Source organism: Urocampus carinirostris, chromosome 10, assembly GCF_059441175.1.
Source record: "Urocampus carinirostris isolate Australia breed hairy pipefish chromosome 10, RoL_Ucar_1.0, whole genome shotgun sequence".
In the NCBI taxonomy this organism is placed as follows: domain Eukaryota; kingdom Metazoa; phylum Chordata; class Actinopteri; order Syngnathiformes; family Syngnathidae; genus Urocampus; species Urocampus carinirostris.
Genome location: NC_142358.1, coordinates 20,534,466 through 20,553,749, shown reverse-complemented (window position 1 = coordinate 20,553,749; position 19,284 = coordinate 20,534,466). Strand labels below are relative to the sequence as shown.

General features: G+C 41.0%; 1 protein-coding gene and 1 long non-coding RNA gene across 3 annotated transcripts in view; one reads left to right on the top strand and one right to left on the bottom strand.

Annotated features, from left to right (window-relative positions):
• Nucleotides 1–10,845: 10,845 nt before the first annotated feature.
• The window catches only part of LOC148358063 (uncharacterized), a 35,804-nt gene continuing 27,365 nt past the window's right edge, over nucleotides 10,846–19,284 (top strand). Inside the window, exons 1-3 of one of the 2 annotated variants that reach the window (XR_015851555.1) lie at nucleotides 10,846–10,954; nucleotides 11,359–11,492; nucleotides 11,592–11,646. This is a non-coding gene — a long non-coding RNA (uncharacterized LOC148358063). The remainder of the gene's footprint in view (nucleotides 10,955–11,358; nucleotides 11,493–11,591; nucleotides 11,647–19,284) is intronic. The other variant, XR_015851554.1, reaches the window with a different exon arrangement.
• Nucleotides 15,365–17,375, bottom strand: LOC148358065 (zinc finger BED domain-containing protein 4-like). The gene is made up of 2 exons (XM_088346212.1): nucleotides 16,320–17,375; nucleotides 15,365–16,114 (listed from the first exon to the last, which is right to left on the bottom strand). Exons 1-2 carry the CDS (start codon nucleotides 17,347–17,349, stop codon nucleotides 15,723–15,725), a joined length of 1,422 nt encoding a protein of 473 aa, XP_088202338.1. The 5' UTR covers nucleotides 17,350–17,375; the 3' UTR covers nucleotides 15,365–15,722.

The window sequence follows — 19,284 nt, the reverse complement described above, 5'->3', positions numbered from 1 at the left end:
CCTCCGACTTAAACTAAACAGGACAAGGCATAACAGAACAGAAAAGGTATAATGAGCCAACACAAGCAATACCCACCACCCAACCTTAAATAGCAGCCACGCAATTAGCTGATCTGCTTCAGCTGGTGACCAGGGGGCGGGGCAGACTGGTCGCCACGGCGACCATGACAGGGAGAACATACAAACTCCGCACAGTAAGGCCGGTAGCTGGATTTGAACCCACGCAGGAGGTTCCCACGACCTCAGAACTGTGACGCACACGCGATAACCACTGCGCTGCCGTGCTGCCCGGATCAAATCCTCTTCAAGATAATTCATCAGCCTGAATAAAACCTTCTGTGACATCGAATTAATCTTTGGAAGCTTCTGATGTTTTCAAAGCTGAAGTAGTTGTTGAGGATCCAACTGTTCACGGTCATCGCCATCTTTAAAGCTAGAAGGTGGTAATTGCTTTAGGGCAGACAAGATCTTCCTGGTTTGTAGTGGACCTCCCAGCAGGACCAAGTGAACCAGAGACCGGAGACTAAGGCCCAATCCCATTCCTCTCACTTGGCCCTGAGAACCCTCCAGTGAGGTCCCTCCATAGGGAAGTCCCCTCGGTGAGTGGAGTGCAAAGTGAAGATTGTCCCCTAAGAAATTGGACGGGACTTGCAAGGTTCCACCCCAGTCCAGTAGATGGCCACAATACGAATTGGCTGTAGACCTCAGTGACGTATTGGCCTACGTCACATTAAAACAACTTGAGTCTTAGGCCCAATCCCATTTCTCTCACTCGGCCCTGAGGACCCTCCAGTGAGGTCCCTCGAAGAGGAGTGCCCTCCGCGAGTGAAGTGCAAAGCGGAGATGGCTTGGACAAGACTTGCAAGGTTCCACCCCTGTCCAGGAGATGGCGGTAATATTAATTGGCTGTAGACCTCAGTGACGTATTGGTCTACGTCACATGTAAACAACTCGAGTCTCAACTTGTAGTGTGTCAGTTGGAGAGTTCGTGCAATGTTAAAAATGCCCGCTACTGCTGTGTTATTACCGATTGCCTGAAAGCTCATCATCTTTTCCGTGTCTCCAATAAACGGAGGAGAAATGTGCTATACTGAAGACAGCTTCGGCGCTATGTAGTGCTGATTCATCTTTACAAGGTACGTACACTCATTAAAAAAATGACCCGTTCGGTCAAATACAGTAAAAGTTAACATACAATGCACGTTCACATAATACCTTATGTTTGTGTAGACATAAATGGCAATCTACTTATTAGTATCTTAATGCCATTTTATGACATATAGTAGGGGTCTTTAGTGTGTGACATGATGAAAAGTAAACAAACACAAGAACAGTCCACCTGACCCTTAAGCTGACATAATATCGTCACCAAACTTCCCTGTACGACCCAAAAACCTTGGTTCATAAGGAATTTAATTCAAAAGAGTTGTCATTGGATATAAAAAAGCTCATTTCAACATGTTTTCATGATGCTTACATCATCTATGCCCACATTTATGTCTAAATTGTCTGTTATCTATTGTGTTCCAGAGTGGCTGTCCCATAAGCGTGGACAGGTTGGACAGGAATGTTCCCATCCTGTGCTTATGGTTCGATGTGAAGTCAAAACTCATTCAGGACTTAAGGTTGAGCAAGAAGGTCATGTGGGCCCTGCAGGAGCTGCTAAAGAGGGAACAGGGCCATGGCTGGAGGGCCTATACTGGCTGGCCCACGGTCTGTCCTACCGTGTGGTGTCACGGGTCTTCAGGGTTCCCAGGTCCACGATACACAGAATTGTCCACAGTTAATATGGAATAAATTGCCCAAAAGCCATGTTTTAGGCTTTGGAAGTCAGACCCACATTTGCATTCCGTGCTTTTCTGCATTACTATTCAATAAACATCTTTATTTTGAGTAACACCTTGGTGGTTTATTTCATAATGATGTGAGATACTGTGTGTGAACTATGTGACTGTTGGACAGAAAACAACTACAAATCACTCCAGTTTAAATAATAGTTTACTTTCAGAAAAACAAAATCACATTGGGCCGAAATACATAATAGTAAATAAATAATATGTCACAAATTGTAACAAAAATATACCAATACTTCCATAAAGCTGGAAAACACAAACTGGAACTTCATTGAGTTCTTAATAAAATAAAATATTTTCCTTTTATAAAACAAAGGGAAACATTGCAGGGATGTCACTGTTCTGGAAATTTGTCCACGAGCTTCCCAAAAAGGACGGGAACCGCTCAGTTTTGGCCACAGTTTCCTCGAGCCTTTTCCTCACTCCGGCAGACTCCGCTTTCAAAAAGTCAAGGAGTGTATCGTGCTTCCTTTTTTTTCTGGGTGATTTGGGGTTTGGCGCCGGATTAGAAGATGCCAACGACGTGCCCGTCGGTGTGGATGGCGTGGTAGCTGTGATGGTGGCCAGCTCTTCCACGGGACGTTCTACATTGGCCTTTAGGTTGGGTGGAAAAAACAAGAATTACTTAATGCTTGTGTATTGCACAAAAACAACTGTGTATAGGATGCTCAACAAGTTGATGTGAGAAATTATAGGATGTGTTCTGGATAATTATTTGATAGTGAATAGATACACAAAATTGACATGTTATTCTTATGGCTGTAAGAGCCTTCTATTGGCCAGCATCACATATGCTTTAGAATTGTCTCCACATTTGGACAACATTTTGAAAAGGTAATTAGTTTACTTAATATGTGTTTACAGAGAAGGCAGTGGACTGTGTGATAGTAATTTGTTTCAACTGTATTTCCACGTGAAATTCGGAGACATTACTCATAATGCATGATGAAAACTAATGCATTCTGATCTCACATGAAATAATCATATTGTAAATAAAACACGACACCCGAAATTGTGTGCAGTAAACAAGCGCGTATGTCCAGAACGTTATTCTGACTATGCTCCTTTAGCGACTGGCCATGTACATGTAAAAGCACGACTCGTTTAAGATACAAACAGGGATGGGCTGAACCGTGATTTTCTGCAGTTATCCTACTTTAGAGTTTGTAGCGTGAAGATTATTTTTTGGCAGCTCCCTTGGTAGATTTGTGCACTTCGTAAAGTAGCGATTTTGCAATGTTCATGTTTTAACGCGAAAATACGATTTTCTATTGCATTTACGTCCAACTAAGATATCTCAATACATTTTGTTGCAAATACATGCGTGGTTGTGGAAAACTACTTACATTTGTGCGGTTCCTTTCCGGGCATGTTTGTTGATATTGAGAATTCGCAAAGCCTTCTGGGTAGTCACTTCGCCGCCAAGTGAGGTAGGGAGCCCCCTCGGTCTTGAAGTGGTTACGACATGGTCTGAGGTCACTTCTGCCTCGGACTTGAGAGTATCGGGACACACTCCATTTTCACGTGAACGCGCAAACCGAGTGACTAGGGCACATAGCGAGTGAAAGTGCGAAGAATGGGACTCGGCCATAACCTGTGGTTTGGCAGTTGGAGAGTCCGTGCAACGTTAAAAATGCCGCTACAGCTGTCTTATTACCGATAGCCTGGAAGCTCTTCACCTTTTCCGTGTCTCCAATCAATGGAGGAGAAATGCGTGATATTGAAGACGGCTTCGGCGCTATGTAGCACTGATTCATCTTTACAAGGTACGTCCACTCATTTAAAAAAAAAAAAAAAGACCCGTTCGGTCAAATACAGTAAGGTTTAACGTACAACGCACGTTCACATAATACCCTATGTTTGTGTAGACATGAATGACAACCTACTTATTAGTATCTTAATTTTTTGGTTTCTGTTTGAACAATTTTATTGACACTAGTAACATCAAATAAACAATGTGAGGTTTGATCAATTTTTCTCGACAATCTTAACAGCAATTAAGCATGTTCACAATTTCGTTATTCACAATTTCGTTATATCTGACAATATGTCTTAATGCCATTTTATGACATATAGTAGGGGTCTTTGATGTGTGACACGATGAAAAGTAAACAAACACAAGAACAGTCCACCTGGCCCTTAAGCTGACATGATCGTCACCAAACTTCCCTGTAGGACCCAAACACCTTAGTTCATAAGGAATTTAGTTCAAGAGTTGTCCTTGGATATAAAAAAGATAATTTCTACATTTTTTTCATGATGCATACCTCACAGTAAAAGCTGTATTTTTCTTTTCTATGGCCACATTTATGTCCAAATTGTTTATCTTATCTGTTGTGTTCCAGAGTGGCCGTCCTATAAGCATGGACAGGTTGGACAGGAATGCTCCTATCTTGTGCTTATGGTTCGATGTGGAGTCAGAACTCATTCAGGACTTAAGGTTGAGCAAGAAGGTCATGTGGGCCCTGCAGGAGCTGCTGAAGAGGGAACAGGACCATGTCTGGAGGTCCTGATCTACGTGTACTGGCTGGCCCACGGTCTGTCCTACCGTGTGGTGTCACGGGTCCTCAGTGTTCCCAGGTCCACCGTACACAGAATTGTCCACAGTTAATATGGAATAAAATGCCCAAAAGCCATGTTTCAGGCTCTGGAAGTCAGACCCACATTTGCATCCTTTGCTCTTCTGTATTACTATTCAATAAACGTCTTTATTTTGAGTAACACCTTGGTGGTTTATTTCATAATGATGTGAGATACTGTGTGTGAACTATGTGACTTGCGGACAGAAAACAACTACAAATCACTCTGGGTTAAATAATAGTTTACTTTCAGAAAAACAAACTCATATTGGGCCGAAATACATAATAGTAAATAAATAATGTGTCACAAAATGTAACAAAAATATACCAATACTTCCATAAAACTGGAAAACACAAACTGGAACTTCATTGAATTCTTAATAAAATAAAATAGTTTCCTTTTATAAAACAAAGGGAAAGATTGCAGAGATGTCACTGTTCTGGAAATTTGTCCACGAGCTTCCCAAAAAGGATGAAATGATCTGCATTTCTATGAAATGATCTGCATTTCTATAGCGCTTTTCAAGTCAATGACTTCCCAAAGCGCTTTACATTGTGCTTCACATTTCCCAATAGCGGCCGTGATCTGTGCAACCATGTAAGGCGCTAACCTGCTTATTGGGGGTAATAGGGGGTTCAATGTCTTACCCAAGGACACTTCGACATGTAACACGGACAAGCCGGGATTCGAACTGGGATCCCTTAATCCTAAAACGATCGCTCTACCTCCTGAGCTACTGCCGCCCCCCAATCAGGAACCGCTCAGTTTTGGCCTCAGTTTCCTCGTGCCTTTTCTTCACTCTGGCAGACTCCTCTTTCAAATTGTTAAGGAGTCTATCGTGCTTCCTTTTTTTTCTGGGTAATTTGGGGTTTGGCGCCGGATTGGAAGATGCCGACGACGTGCCCGGTGGTGTGGATGGTGTGGTAGCTGTGATGGTGGCCAGCTTTTCCACAGGACGTTCTACATTGGCCTTTAGGTTGGGTGGAAAAAACAATAATTACTTAATGCTGGTGTATTGTACAAAAACAACTGTGTATAGGATGCTGAACAAGTTGATGTGAGACAGGAAATTATAGGATGTGTTCTGGATAATTATTTGATAGTGAGTAGATACACAAACCTGACATGTTTTTTTCTTATGGCTGTAAGAGCCTTCTATTGGCCAGCGTCACATATGCTTTAGAATTGTCTCCATCATTTAGCACAACCTAATTGCATTTACATTCAAAATTAGTTTGTGAAAGCAGCTCATATATTTAGCAAAATATGAACTTTTATCCAAACTGATATTGGGCAGAGCTTACCTTCATCACGAAGTGATATAGCTGAAGGTACGGCAAGCGCAGAAGCAAATAAAGTGCCAAACGAAAAAGACGGTCACACACGCCCATGGCATAACAAATGAATGCCGTACCAGAGTTTTAACAGTCATGCAACATAAACACAGATTTTGTTAGAATTCAAAAAAACTCAAAACAATCAAATTTCAACTCTGTTACACTCGCACCAGTACCTTTTCAGGGTACTGCAAAAATGGGGCTTTTCTCAAATATCCCAAGTTGGTTCGTACTGCTGTCTTGGGACATCTGCAGCAAATTCATGGTTATCGGGATTTTGACAAAAGCAGTACAGATCAACTGCAGTGTACGTAAGCGTTGTCCCTTATCTGCCCTTCTCTACTGTATGTTCTTTGCATAGAACCTTTGCCACAGATTTTAAGAAATGATCAAATTATCAAAGGGATCAATACCCCAGGAGGTGGGGGACAAATTACTAAATGGACGATTTTAATATTTTATGTACTGACCTCTTATCCTTCACAAGAACCCTCGACTTGACTGACTTGTTTGGGAGAGAATCTGGGTCAAAGCTCAATGGAGAAAATCACCGACAAGTTCCATTTTTTATGCCATATTGAAAATGTGCTTTTACAGTTGAACTGAGACATCTTTTACTTTATCTGGGGCTCAAAGTGGGAAAGGATAAAGAGAGGAACAATGAAAATGTAAAAAAGAAAGGGGGGATAGTGGTGCCTGATCTCCAGCTCTCTCTGCAGAGCAGGTTTCCTCCCTCCACCTCCAAAACGCTGTGGGCACATCCATGTCAGATTAATTTGGGATATTAATCTTTGGCTGATATGAGAGTCAAGGAAGATGCAGGTTTGATATCAACAGGAGGCCTCCAGTAACCGCGGGGAGAAAAACGGACCCACTCCCTTGAATGACTCCCTTTCTCTCACCGTGGCCCAGTGACCCGAATGTTTTTATTTAGAAGAAGTCAAGCAGTTGTAAAAACATACCATGACGACTTTCCTGTATCCTTCAAAATAAAGACTGAAAGTGTGCATATATTTTAAACAGAATCATATAAAAGAGTAGAAAAATAGAGAATAAGTAATAAAAATAGTATGAACTCAAGTACATTCCATCAGAGCCATTTGTGACGTGAATAATAGAGATAATAGAGAAAATTACAAATAACTAGATTTAATATACCTTACATCCAACAACCCGAAAAGTCAAGCAATGACTCGGTTCTGGATGGGTTCGTACCTGCGGAATTTAAAACTCGGACCAAGCAATCATTTAACACCAGTGTCCTTTAACTTAACTTAATATAGCGGTAAACTAAACAAATAATTCCCTTTTGTAAAGTCCATATACTGTATGTTAATATAATGCATGCCGTCCTATTCCAGGTATTCAATAATATAAAAATGAATGTTTTAATCACATTCTAATTTTATTTATACTAGGCAAATTTAACGTGGAATCCCTGCATGACACAACAAAATGTCTTTAAAAATATTGACCTCTCACTGCAACTAATAAACTCCAAAATAATGAATAAACCATCCATCCATTATCTGCACGGCTTATCCTCAGTAGGGTCGCGGGGGTGCTGAAGGCTATCTTCGAGAAGTGTGCAGGGGACACTGAACTGGTTGCCGGACACATAGTTAGTCAACTCACTAGCTCATTCACACCTAGGAACAATTTGGATCGGCCTATTACCATGAGATGCATGTTTTTGGACTGTGGGAGGAAACCGGAGTGACCGGAGGAAACCCACGCAGGCACTGGAAGAACATGCAAATTCTGCACAGGAAGGCTAGTAGCTGGATTTGAACCCATGACCTCAGAACTGTGCTGCGGTCGCCCTAAATATTTAGCTGCCGTGCCGCCCTGAATAAACTATACATTAAAAAAAAGGTCATCGTTAAACACATCTCTGGAAAAACACTGGAAACAGTGCTGTGCAAAGAAATTTGGGCTGTAATAATAGTCTGCCCAGCCATCCGCCTGTCAATTTTTGTGTTTTAGTGAACTGTCACTTGATGATCTCAAACAGGTGGTGAATGCGGCCAAACCGACAACTTGCCAGTTCGACCCGCTCCCAGGTTCACTTATTAAAAGTCTTTTTGGCGTCCTTGGACCTTCAGTTCTAAATATTATAAACATATCACTCTCCTCAGGTCTAGTTCCAGCAGCTTTTAAGTCCGCCGTTATTAAACCCACACTGAAACGACCCAACCTTGATCCAGAAATCTTAAGTAATTATAGACCTGTGTCAAACCTACCTTTCCTCTCTAAAGTACTTGAAAAAGTAGTGGCACAGCAGCTAAATGTTTTCATATCCGAGAATAACCTTTTTGAATCCATGCAATCAGGATTCAGGGATAACCACTCTACTGAGACAGCTCTGATCAAGGTAACAAATGATCTCCTACTGGCATTGGATTCTGGCGCTTCATCACTTTTGCTGCTGCTGGATCTTAGTGCTGCTTTTGACACAGTGGACCACAATTTCCTACTAGAACGGTTGGAAAAATGGATTGGTCTCTCAGGAACCGTCCTCTCGTGGTTCAGATCCTACCTCTCAGATAGGACGCACTGTGTTAAATATGGTGAAATGACATCTGAGCCCTTTAATGTTACCTACGGTGTTCCGCAGGGTTCAGTGCTTGGCCCCCTTCTTTTCAGCATTTACATGCTTCCATTAGTTGATATTATTCGCAAGTACAATATCAGCTTCCACTGCTACGCAGACGACACTCAACTATATCTTCCGTTGGAGGAATCTCCCACACTAAACTGTGGAAATTTGGAGGCCTGCCTCATTGAGATAAAAGAGTGGATGTCACTCAATTTCTTGCGTCTTAACTCTGAAAAGACCGAAATGTTAGTCATTGGTCCATCTAAATGCCGTGATATATTCTCAAAAACTGCTGTGAACATTGACAAATGTCACATCACAAAGAGTGACTCAGTTAAAAATTTAGGTGTCATGTTTGACCCTGATCTATCCTTTGAAATGCATGTAAAGAAAATTACTAGAAGCGCTTTCTTCCATCTTCGTAACATTGCTAAAATCCGTTCAATACTGTCTCAGTCTGATGCGGAAATTATAATTCATGTGTTTGTTACCTCCCGTCTCGATTACTGTAATGCACTACTCTCTGGTCTCCCGAAGTCTAGAATCAAGTCACTTCAGCTGGTACAAAATGCTGCAGCGAGGCTTTTAACTAGGACAAAAAAGTACGATCACATAACACCGATTTTGGCTAACCTGCATTGGCTCCCAGTTAGCCATAGATGTGATTTCAAGGTTCTCTTAGTGTTGTACAAAATCATACATGGACTTGCTCCCTCTTATCTTTCAGATCTGATTTGCCCCTACGTCCCGGTCCGAAGCCTACGATCTGAGAGTGCCGGTCTTCTGGTGATCCCAAGAGCAAAGAAGTGTTCTGCTGGTTCGAGAGCGTTCTCCATCCGGGCACCGGTGCTGTGGAATGCTCTTCCCCCTGAGATCCGATCTGCAACCTCAGTGGAAATGTTTAAATCTAAACTTAAAACTCACTTCTACTCCATAGCATATGAATAACCTACTCTTCTCGTCGGCTGAAAAATAGTCTGTGTAATATAGTGTAATAATCAGTGAAGCCCTTTGAGACTCTTCGTGATTTAGGGCTATACAAATAAAAATGACTTGACTTGACTTGACTTAAAGGGACAGTGTGTCATCACATTGCATTGTGTCGTGCAAGCAAAAACAAGAAGATTTGAGACACAAAGAGACCAAACTGTGTCCTAGTGTCCTGACTCGTAATTGACTGAAATTTAAATGACTCAAATGCTTCACAGCACTGAACCATTTTGACACATTGCTTCATGATGATTCACTGATTCAGAAAGCTCTCTTCCTCTCTCAGCCCCAGTAAAAACTTTTTTCTTCCATGTGGCTCCAAAAGGAGTTTTACATCCATACATCATAGCAATTCTGTCAATATTCTTTGGTTAACAAATTTATAAATAAAATTATTTTAAAAAACGTGTTCAATACATTATAAAATAAAGTCTTGACCTTCGGGAAGAAAAAAAAAGGTATTTCACACATTTATAAGTGTCTCACACATACTGCATAAAAACAATTGATGGAGAAAAGCTGGGGTCAAATGATGATTGAAACTTTCCTTTCTATTGTCAGCTTACTCAGACTTTAAAACTCAAGTTGTTACTTAACTTTTCCTTTCACGTTGAAAGATATGTCTTACCTTTGTAGTTCTCTCTGGTAAGACTAACAACAAACCCCGCCTCCTGGTCACATGTTAGAAGCCAAAACCAAACCCCACCCCATACCAGCAGATGGCACTGTTGGACTCAGCATTGCAGGACATTTACCAAAAACTATACACATATTTCAGCAGGAATTTCAATAAAACAAAAGTTATTATTACACCCGTTACATACACCCCCCTGAAATTCTGCTAAATATGGGAGTGCTACACTAAACAGAAAAAAAAAATCACATGCCAAAAAGGCAAATACTGATGAAAAAGAGGACACGAAAACTGGTACAGTATTACAAGGAACAAACTGAAGTGCATGTTAGTTCTAAAACTCTCCCAAAAAGGAGTGTGAAAAGAAAGGAGGCGATCAAACTCCTAACTAAGCACAGACTCAAAGATGCCTGTTACATCTCTGAAATATCAAACATTGTTCCTGTAGTTGTAAGTGCTCACATAGGCACAATTCTTGTTTCTTACTCAAGCTTTGTTACTCAAACTGAAAGTGTATCTCTAATGAACTTAAACTAGGAACTAGCAGATATTGCGGGCAGAGAATTGTCACCTATCAACTGGTCATTCATCTGACAAATAAGACGACTAGGAGGCCTGATGGACTGGCGGACCCTAAGACCATAACGGTTAGCTGGAGCACAAATAACCTGAGCTGAGTTGGTCTCGCCTATTCCAGTCACGTTCTGGTCGGTTTGCAAAACAATCGGCGGGAGTCTTTTGTAACCAGGGTTAAAATGCCTCATAGTGTTTTTTCCCACACTCCCACCAGTCCTTGAATGTGCACTGGCACATGACACAACACATGATTCCAATAATTCAATCACTAGTCCACTTATCACTACATAAGTTGCTCTGGCTTCAAGCTCAGTTTTCTTTGAGTAGAAGGAGAGGAAGTTGCCTTTTTCTGCTGTGGAAGAGAGACAAGGAGTAACAGATCTAGGTGAGTCACAAGTACTTGTACAATTTCAACTATAATACTTGATACTCGAACCGTTTTTCCAGTACTTTATGAACTCGTCAATTTATTTTCTCGCCCACCTGATTGTTTAATGTTTAACTGAACTGGTGAGTTTAATTTTTATTATTGGTATAAGGTATCATGCCTACCAATGCAAATTATACCATGTGCTTCCATAATACCTTGTTTTGCTTAGTGTTTCTTTATTATAATCGTGCTAATGTGTATAGTGTATATATTTGGCATGCTATCTTATTGTTGAAATGTAATTTAATGCATTGCAAGGAATTTTCCTTGGTGTTTTCCTATGAAATGTTTGCTATGCTAATGTTAGCATCTCGTTAAGCTATAGCTTAGAAATTATTCTGAAATTTTCTTTGTAAAAGGATTGTCTGTTCCATGGAGGCCAGGGGCGCAGCCTTGGACTCTAATCCTGTGAATGGCCTGCCAAGAATCAAGGTCTGGAGGTTAAGGATGTCCCCATTCTGTTAATCTCCTAGGGACCTGAGCTAATTGTCAGGTAGGATGCGCTACAACCACCTACTTCCATCAAGCGTTGCCATATATCAAGCTCTCCCTAGAAAATTGTGCATTTGACATTTCCCATTTGAACATGTAGATCAAAGGACACTAACACTTGCCCATTAACTCTGACTGGAAGAATGGCCATTAAGGTGTGAGGCTGTCTCCCACATTCTCATTCTACAGAGTGGTTTGTAAATGTTTAAATTGTTTTATCTTTGGACAATTTCATATTAGTTCAATATTTTTTTCACAACATTTAATACTTGATCTGGGTCCTTTTTGTTACTGCTCTCCAGTACTCTGACCTGATCCTCTGATATTAGCCCACCAGTTAACATTGTTACAATATTATAGTTTGTGTTGACTACTTGCTTTACCGGTCTTTTGCGTTGCCTAGTCCACAAAACTGCGCCTGAGTCTTGTCTGCATTTGGAGAGCCTCTGGCTTAAGGCTTTTAAGACAGATGAAATGTCAGCACAAAGAATATTTATATTGCCCGTAGATAAAACCCACTTAAATGGCTTTTCAAAATCTGTGACAAGATGACCCCGATGGACACAATTGCTCTGCACTGCATTTGCCAAGTTCCCATTAACCGCAAAGTTGTTGGAGATGCCCCCCACTTAAGGTACCTTTCAAAACACATTTTTGCACAGGTTTTATCCAAAACTCAGATGTTCTAAAAGTGCTTGCATGCGCGTGGCTTAAAGCTTGCCAAGATGTTTAATCAACATTTTGGATGATTTCTTTGGTTCCATGTTGTGATACACTGCTGTCCAACAATAAACATAAAAAGAGGGTACACGCTTCCACTAGGGGGCAAGCTAACATAACAATATACTTTAAGGCTGTACCTTTATTTAGCAGATACGTTTTCCAAGAGCAGAATGATCCATGCTATACACCACAGTAATTAATTAACAGATTGGAGTCACCTGAGAAACATGCCTGTGGCCTTCAAGTTGTAGCTTTAATGTGATTGTTTAGCACAAGGAGTTCTGGACACCATAGTAATTCATTGATTGACAAGATAAGTCACCTGAGAAAGTTGCCAGTGGCTTTTAGTTTGTAACTTTTTAATTAGACAAATTATTTTAGCGCTCAGGAACTTATTCTCTTAACCTTAAAGGCCCTAATCTAGCTAAAAGCTGGCTAAAGAGTTGACAGTCCACATATAAAAGCGTTATAGGTCGCCAGTTGTTTAGGTCGGTCTTTTTCCCTTTTTTTTTGTGCAGTAACGTCACTATCCCTGTTCTAAAACTGCCTGGCATGTGGTCAAGGTTGGAAAATTTGTTAAAAAGTCATCAAGTCCGGTGCTAAAATATCCCAAAAAGTCTGATAAAGTTCAAGGCTGTGCCTGTCCTCCCCGGGTGAGTTTCCATTTTTAAAATTCTTTATACAAGCATTCAGTTGGTCCGGGGTAAAAGCTGATGGTAAAACGGTGTCTTGAGCAGAGGACTGGTCAGGGGCAAGTCTTAAGTTTCCCTGCCCACAAGGAATAGTTATTTTTTTTTTCCCTCTGCTTCTTCCGAGTCATCTTCACTCGACTCAATTGTGGGCATTTCTTGCAGCGACCGGTTTTCCTGAGTCATTAATTTGTGGGTCTGGTTTGGCCCCACCAGTACCCCTCCCCTCCATGGCAGGTAATTGGGGGGGAAACTTAAGGTATGTTCTTTTGTCTACTTTAAAATCCTCACTGGCCCCTGCCTGTCCTATCTACCTAAAATGCAATTGAAATCCCCTCCCACGATTATTGGCCGGTTGCCTAGCATGTGGGACTGCAGCTCCTCTAAAAAGCTCGTGCCTGAGGTTTTTGTCGTTATGGCCGTATATATTTAAAAGGTTAAAATCGTGCCCTATAAAAGATGGTCTTGCTAAAATTGCGCATCCGTCTTTACAACAGTGCTCCCCTTTAAGATGAGTAGAGGGTTGTTTATTAAAATGGCCACCTCATTGTTGCGGTTTTGAATAAAAGAATGTGCTGATGACAAGTCAAAAGACACTGGTGTTGAGAGATTACGTGGTATCAGTTTTAACTTGCGCAAGTACGAGCCCATCCAGAAACGAGTCATCGCTTGACTTTTCGGGTTTCTGGATGGGCCCACAGCATTTTGAAAATGGAGGGAGACATACCTGCTCCCCAGGAAGAGCTGGAGATCAGGCGCCCCTTTGCCCCCTTTGTCCTTTTTCATTTTCATAGTTTCCCTCTTTAACCTTTCCCACTTTGAACCCCAGATAAAGTAAAAAATGGCTCGGTCCAACTCTAAGAGCACCTTTCTTTTGGGCATAAAAACAGAACTGATTGGTAAGAGCAATGGCAGAATAACCGCTTTAATTAAAACCTTTCCTTAGGCTCCAAAAACCAAGCCTTTGCCTAACTTTCCCTGCCACGTCATCCCAGTTAGTCTCACCCTCCCCGTTCATATTAAATTTTATTCCCAAGATTTTCTGGTCAGTCTTTAAAACTGTCAGTGGGAGTCCTGCCTTTTCTGTTGCTGTCCATGGTCCGTTAAACTGCGCTTGCGTCTTTTCTCGATTGAGCTTTGACCCAGACGCCCTCCCAAACAAGTCAGTCAAGTCGAGGGCTCTTGTGACCGATAAGAGGTCAGTACATAAAATATTAAAATCGTCCATATATAAAATGCATTTAGTAATTTGTCCACCACAATGTTCCCTCTAATTTTTTATGTATCTGGGCATACATACAAGCTCCCTGAGCAAACTTGGGACTACTGTGTGCAACATCAGATATGCACGCTTAATTTTTTTAAATGAGTAAATTGGTCCATTTAAAAAAAAAAAAAGACAAAAATCTGAAAAATGGGATGTGTAAAATTGAGTTATTCCTTGCGCAATATCCTGAGCAGTGCATGCTGTCAACTGGATGATGCCACCAAACAGTTTTGTAGTTAATATAATTTTCCTCCCTGTATTTAATATATATGACTACCATTTTGTGTACTGGGTGCATTTTTAATGGTGCAGAATGAGACTATGTGCAGTACCTCATTGATGGAGTTCACGAATTCAAAGGCAGTTTTTGCTTCACCAGCTTTCTGGTATATTCACATACTTTGCCATGTGATTCGTGGATTTGTTGAACTGACAGCATTGATGCATTCATTTGGATGGCAAGTAAAATATTGTCAATGTGTCAAGGGCCGGACCAAGAGGCAAGAAGTGAGAACTCATTCGCGTAACGATCAGTTACTTTTATTTAGAAAATAAGTTGTCCAACACGCAGGGACAAAAAGAAAACAGGCTTACAGGCAATCAGGAACTCAGACTAGGTAATACTCACAACAGGATTAAAGGCACTAATTTAGACAAACGGGCATGACAGGTCTTCCTCGAATCAAACAGAACAGAACAGCAAAACAGGGCAATGCAGAACAGAATAATGATCTCTCAACCGGCAGTCCCAAAACGAGCCCTTACGAATCGCACACGTCATTAAGACAATCTGTGTCAAGGGGCCAGACATGGGACCAAGTCACACATGTGCAAGTCTCAAGTAAGTCCAAAGTATTTTTTTCTTGGGCAAGTCAAGTCAAGTCAAGTCAAGTCACAGGCTGTGTCAAGTCAAGTCAAGTCCTGTAATAGGTCAAGTCAAGTCCAAGTCAAGTCACCTTTGGCGTACTGTTGTAATTTTAGCTTCAGAATCTGATCTTAATAAAGTGAAAGGCAATATATAAGAAATCAAGTAATCATCCTTGGCTAATGTGCCTAACCTGTAATAAAATATTTGTATCCTAAATACTCATGTTCAGTAAAATACATCATAGACTCAAACAAACAGTGATATCGTCAGTATTTGGTATTTATTGACAGAAAAAGTGATCTGTAGATCGAAACCCAAACTTTTACTTTTTTTTTACTTTTACAAAGTAACAATAACAGCTAAAACAAATACTAACTTACAGAGGATTAAACTGTCACATTTCTCTTGCTCTTTTCTTTGCAGATTTCTCTCTCACACGCTTTCTGTCACTCACTCAAACAGTATATCCATAAGTCAATCCCTTTTTATGAGGAAACAAATAACAGCTAAAACAAATAGCTTATTATTATTAAACTTTGTTACATTTCTCCTCTCTCTCTCACTCACACACACTCACACACTCTCACTCACTCACTCACTCACTCACTCACTCACTCACTCACTCACAATGACACAAATTAACTCACTCACTCAGTCACTGTATATCCATCAGTCATTCCCTTTTTACAAGGTATTGCATTTGCAAAATAGAAGATTAGACAGGGTCTTATCTGCAAGCCGAGCTCGATGGGGTCTCATAATGATTCCACCATGGCTGAAGACTCTTTCCACTGGGGAACTTGAGGCTGGCACTGACAAAGCTTTCATTGCAACAGGAAAAAGGGCAGGGAGGACAGCCCTGTTTGCGTCCCAGAAGGACAGACAAGGCTGCCCACAACAAAGAGAAAAATAGTTATTTAGTTGTGTCTCTGGGTTGGTGGTTGGGTCCTGCTTGCGGCGTTTTTTGTAGCCTGAGAATAGGCCAGTGCTGTCTTCTTGCTGGCTTTCGCTTTCCTCCTCTAGGAATTCAGGACTCTGGGATGTTGTGTGAGGTTGCACCTCACGTAGAATCAGATCTAATTAAAACAAAGAAAAAAAAGGGCAAGCGTAAGATCTCATGAGCATTATTCAAAATTGAACATCCACAGTTTGATACGCTTGCAAAATCATCTCTAAAATGGATTATAATACTCATATAACTGTTTTGAATTACATTTCCATAATTTGATAATGGTGACACGCCTAAGTGTACATCACGTTAAAAAAAAAAAATCCACTGACCTTTTACCATGTCAACAATGTTATTCTTGACATCATCGGTGACAAGCACATCATGCTGAAGCCACATCATGGAGAAAGCCGGGTCCAGGACAGCTGACCTGATGTAGACTGGGTCTGCAAATGGCAGCTCTTCCCCTGATGCAGCTGACAACATCTTCACATTAACGAAGATTCCCCGGAACCGTTTCTTCAAAGAGAATTGCAGGCTATGGATCATGCTTCCCAGGAAGCGCACTTGCGGCTTGAGTCTTTCCAAGTGGTGGTTAAGAGACAATACACAGGGGAGGACAGAGCTAATCGTCACAATCTTCTCTCCCTGAGTAAGATCAGTGGCCTCTGCAAATGGCTGTAGCACATCACAAAGTTCCTTCATCAAGTTCCACTCCCTAATTGAGAAGACCAGCTCACTGTGTCCCGTGTTCTGAACAACACTGCACAAGTCCTGGTGACTGAATGAGAGCACTGCCTTGACTTGTCGGAAAGTTGAATTCCACCGTGTGTTTACAGCAGCGGGTATCCCTCGCTGATCAAACTTCTCCTCAAACGCATCTTTAAAGGTGCTGGATGTATGCAAGAGAGAGCTAAGCTTGGAGCATTTTGCAAAGGAACTGTTCATGATCCGTGCATCCTTGAGACCATCACCAACAGCTAACTGCAGAGTATGCGCAAAGCATTGCTGACGTTTAGGGCTTCCTCTGTTGATTGTGCGGTCCACAGTCTCCCAGTCACCTCTGGAGAGGTCTTCCCACAATTCTTCATCATCCAGATTGTCATCATCGGTTACTTCGTCATCTTGATCCTTCGGAAAACAGACTGAAAATGCTCGCTTCATATTCGCAGCATTATCACAGATTATGAAGTCGAGTTTTTTCCGAATGCCATAATCCTCACACAGGGAATCAAAGGCTTCAGCAATGCGCTCTCCTGTGTGAGATCCCTTGAATCTGCTGCATGCCAGCAGGTATGACTTCAGCATGACTCCTTCTGAGGTTGTTAAGACATGGCCAGTGACTCCCAAAAAGCCGCGCATCCTCCTATCTGACCAAATGTCTATGGTAACCGACACATGGTCTACACCAGCAAGAATCACTTTGATCTTTTCTTGCATGTCTGCAACAAGTGATTCTATTGTTGAAGTTATTGTTCTGCGGCAGATAGGCTGGTATTTGGAGTCGACCACAGACATGAAGTGCCTGAAATGTTTATTTTCCGTCATTGAAAGGGGCATGCTACATCCAATCACAAGATCTGTAACAATAGCATTGGTTATGGACTTCTGTTTGGGATGATTTGCTGAATATGCTTCCAGAGGACGAGACTGGATGAACTGTGATATTGCAGGCTGTGTAGTATCAGTGCAGGCGTTTCTTGTCCTTTCATACTCTGCATATCTGTGAAGCAGATGCAAAAACAAGAATGAGATGTCCTGTATGGTTGGGCAGACATGAAATCATGACATATGGTTAAAAAAACAGTTGTTTGAAACTTTCTGTATTTTTTTTTATCTATCTTCTGGATGATATTACTTAATATCAAATCAACTGTAACTGAAGCTTTTACCACATTTTTTTACTTTTTTATGCTCATAAAGCTGGTATATCTTAACCATGTGATAGTTAATAAATAAAACAATTTATTTAACATTTCCAACCATGAAATCAAAATTTTTAAAGAAAATAATGAGCTAATATTTATTTTTATACTAAAAAGTTACTAAAAAAAAACTACAAAAAAAACTTCCATAATTGTCGACTTAGTGGTCTTAATTATAAGATTGGATTAACATTATTGTCACTATTTGATTTGGAGACTACTGGCATAACTTTTGATCTAGCCTGCACGATTGAGGCGGTTTTAGCGTGATGACGTTGTAGTCTGATTGGTTGTAGCATAGTCCAGTAGTACACAGAGGCATTTGATCAACGCAGCCTCTCGGATGGTTGGCCAGACTAAACTCGTGTGATGAGTTTATCACACGTTTATCACAGTTTATTAATAGTCGCGATAGCCAGGCTTTATTGTTGCACTTTTATTGCACTTTATTGTTGTCAATGTCTACGCATAGGACAGTGTGGAACGTAATTTCGATTCCGTTTTATGTCAAGTACATTTGAAGGAACTGGCAAATAAAACTGACTTTGACTTGACTATGTACGATCAGCATGCCTGTGAAAAAGAGCGGATCCCCCTGCAGCTGCCGCCAACCCCACACTCTCCCCAATCGTGGAAGGTGCCCTTTTGCCAACACTTCCAAATTATATGCAGATTGAGACTATAACATTAAGGCAAAGACACATTTTTCAGGGATGTGATTTTTCCGCTAATTCGCGGAATTCCGCTTTCGCTCCAAAAATAAAATTTTAAAATTTCCGATTCTTTTAAATGGTAAAAAAAACGATTTCGTCTCGACAGCGTTCCATTTTAGTGTTTCCGTAACTGAAATGAAACGTACTTGCGATTGGTTGAAGTCTCCGTGTTGACCAATAAACGCGCTCCTTATAAAGGCGTAGGAGTATGCCATTGTTCATTTCTCACACGTTTTTGCCGAGTGTTTAAAGAAAGATGTCCGAGATCGAACGCAAAGATGCTCCGCGAGTTAAAGAAATTGCTAAGATCGTAAAAAAACAAGTTTCGATCGGACTGGTTAGAGAAGGAATTATCTACAAATGTTGGTGACCCCGACGTGATCCAATGTAGCGAGCAGAGACGGGAGTCGTAAGCGGAGTGTCAAACAAAGGTGCCAACGAAAGCTGCTTTAATGACATTTAAACTGGCGATAACAAAACAAACACGAGAGTGGCTAGAACCGGCCGAATTAAGAGTCCCCCTAGGAACTCGCTAACTAAACAATGGTTCCGTGGGTGAATTATGTACAACCCACTACAGTACTTTCATTTATAGATAACATCTTCTTCTATAACAAAGACATTTATGGTATGTTCTAATATGAGTTACTTTTCATTTG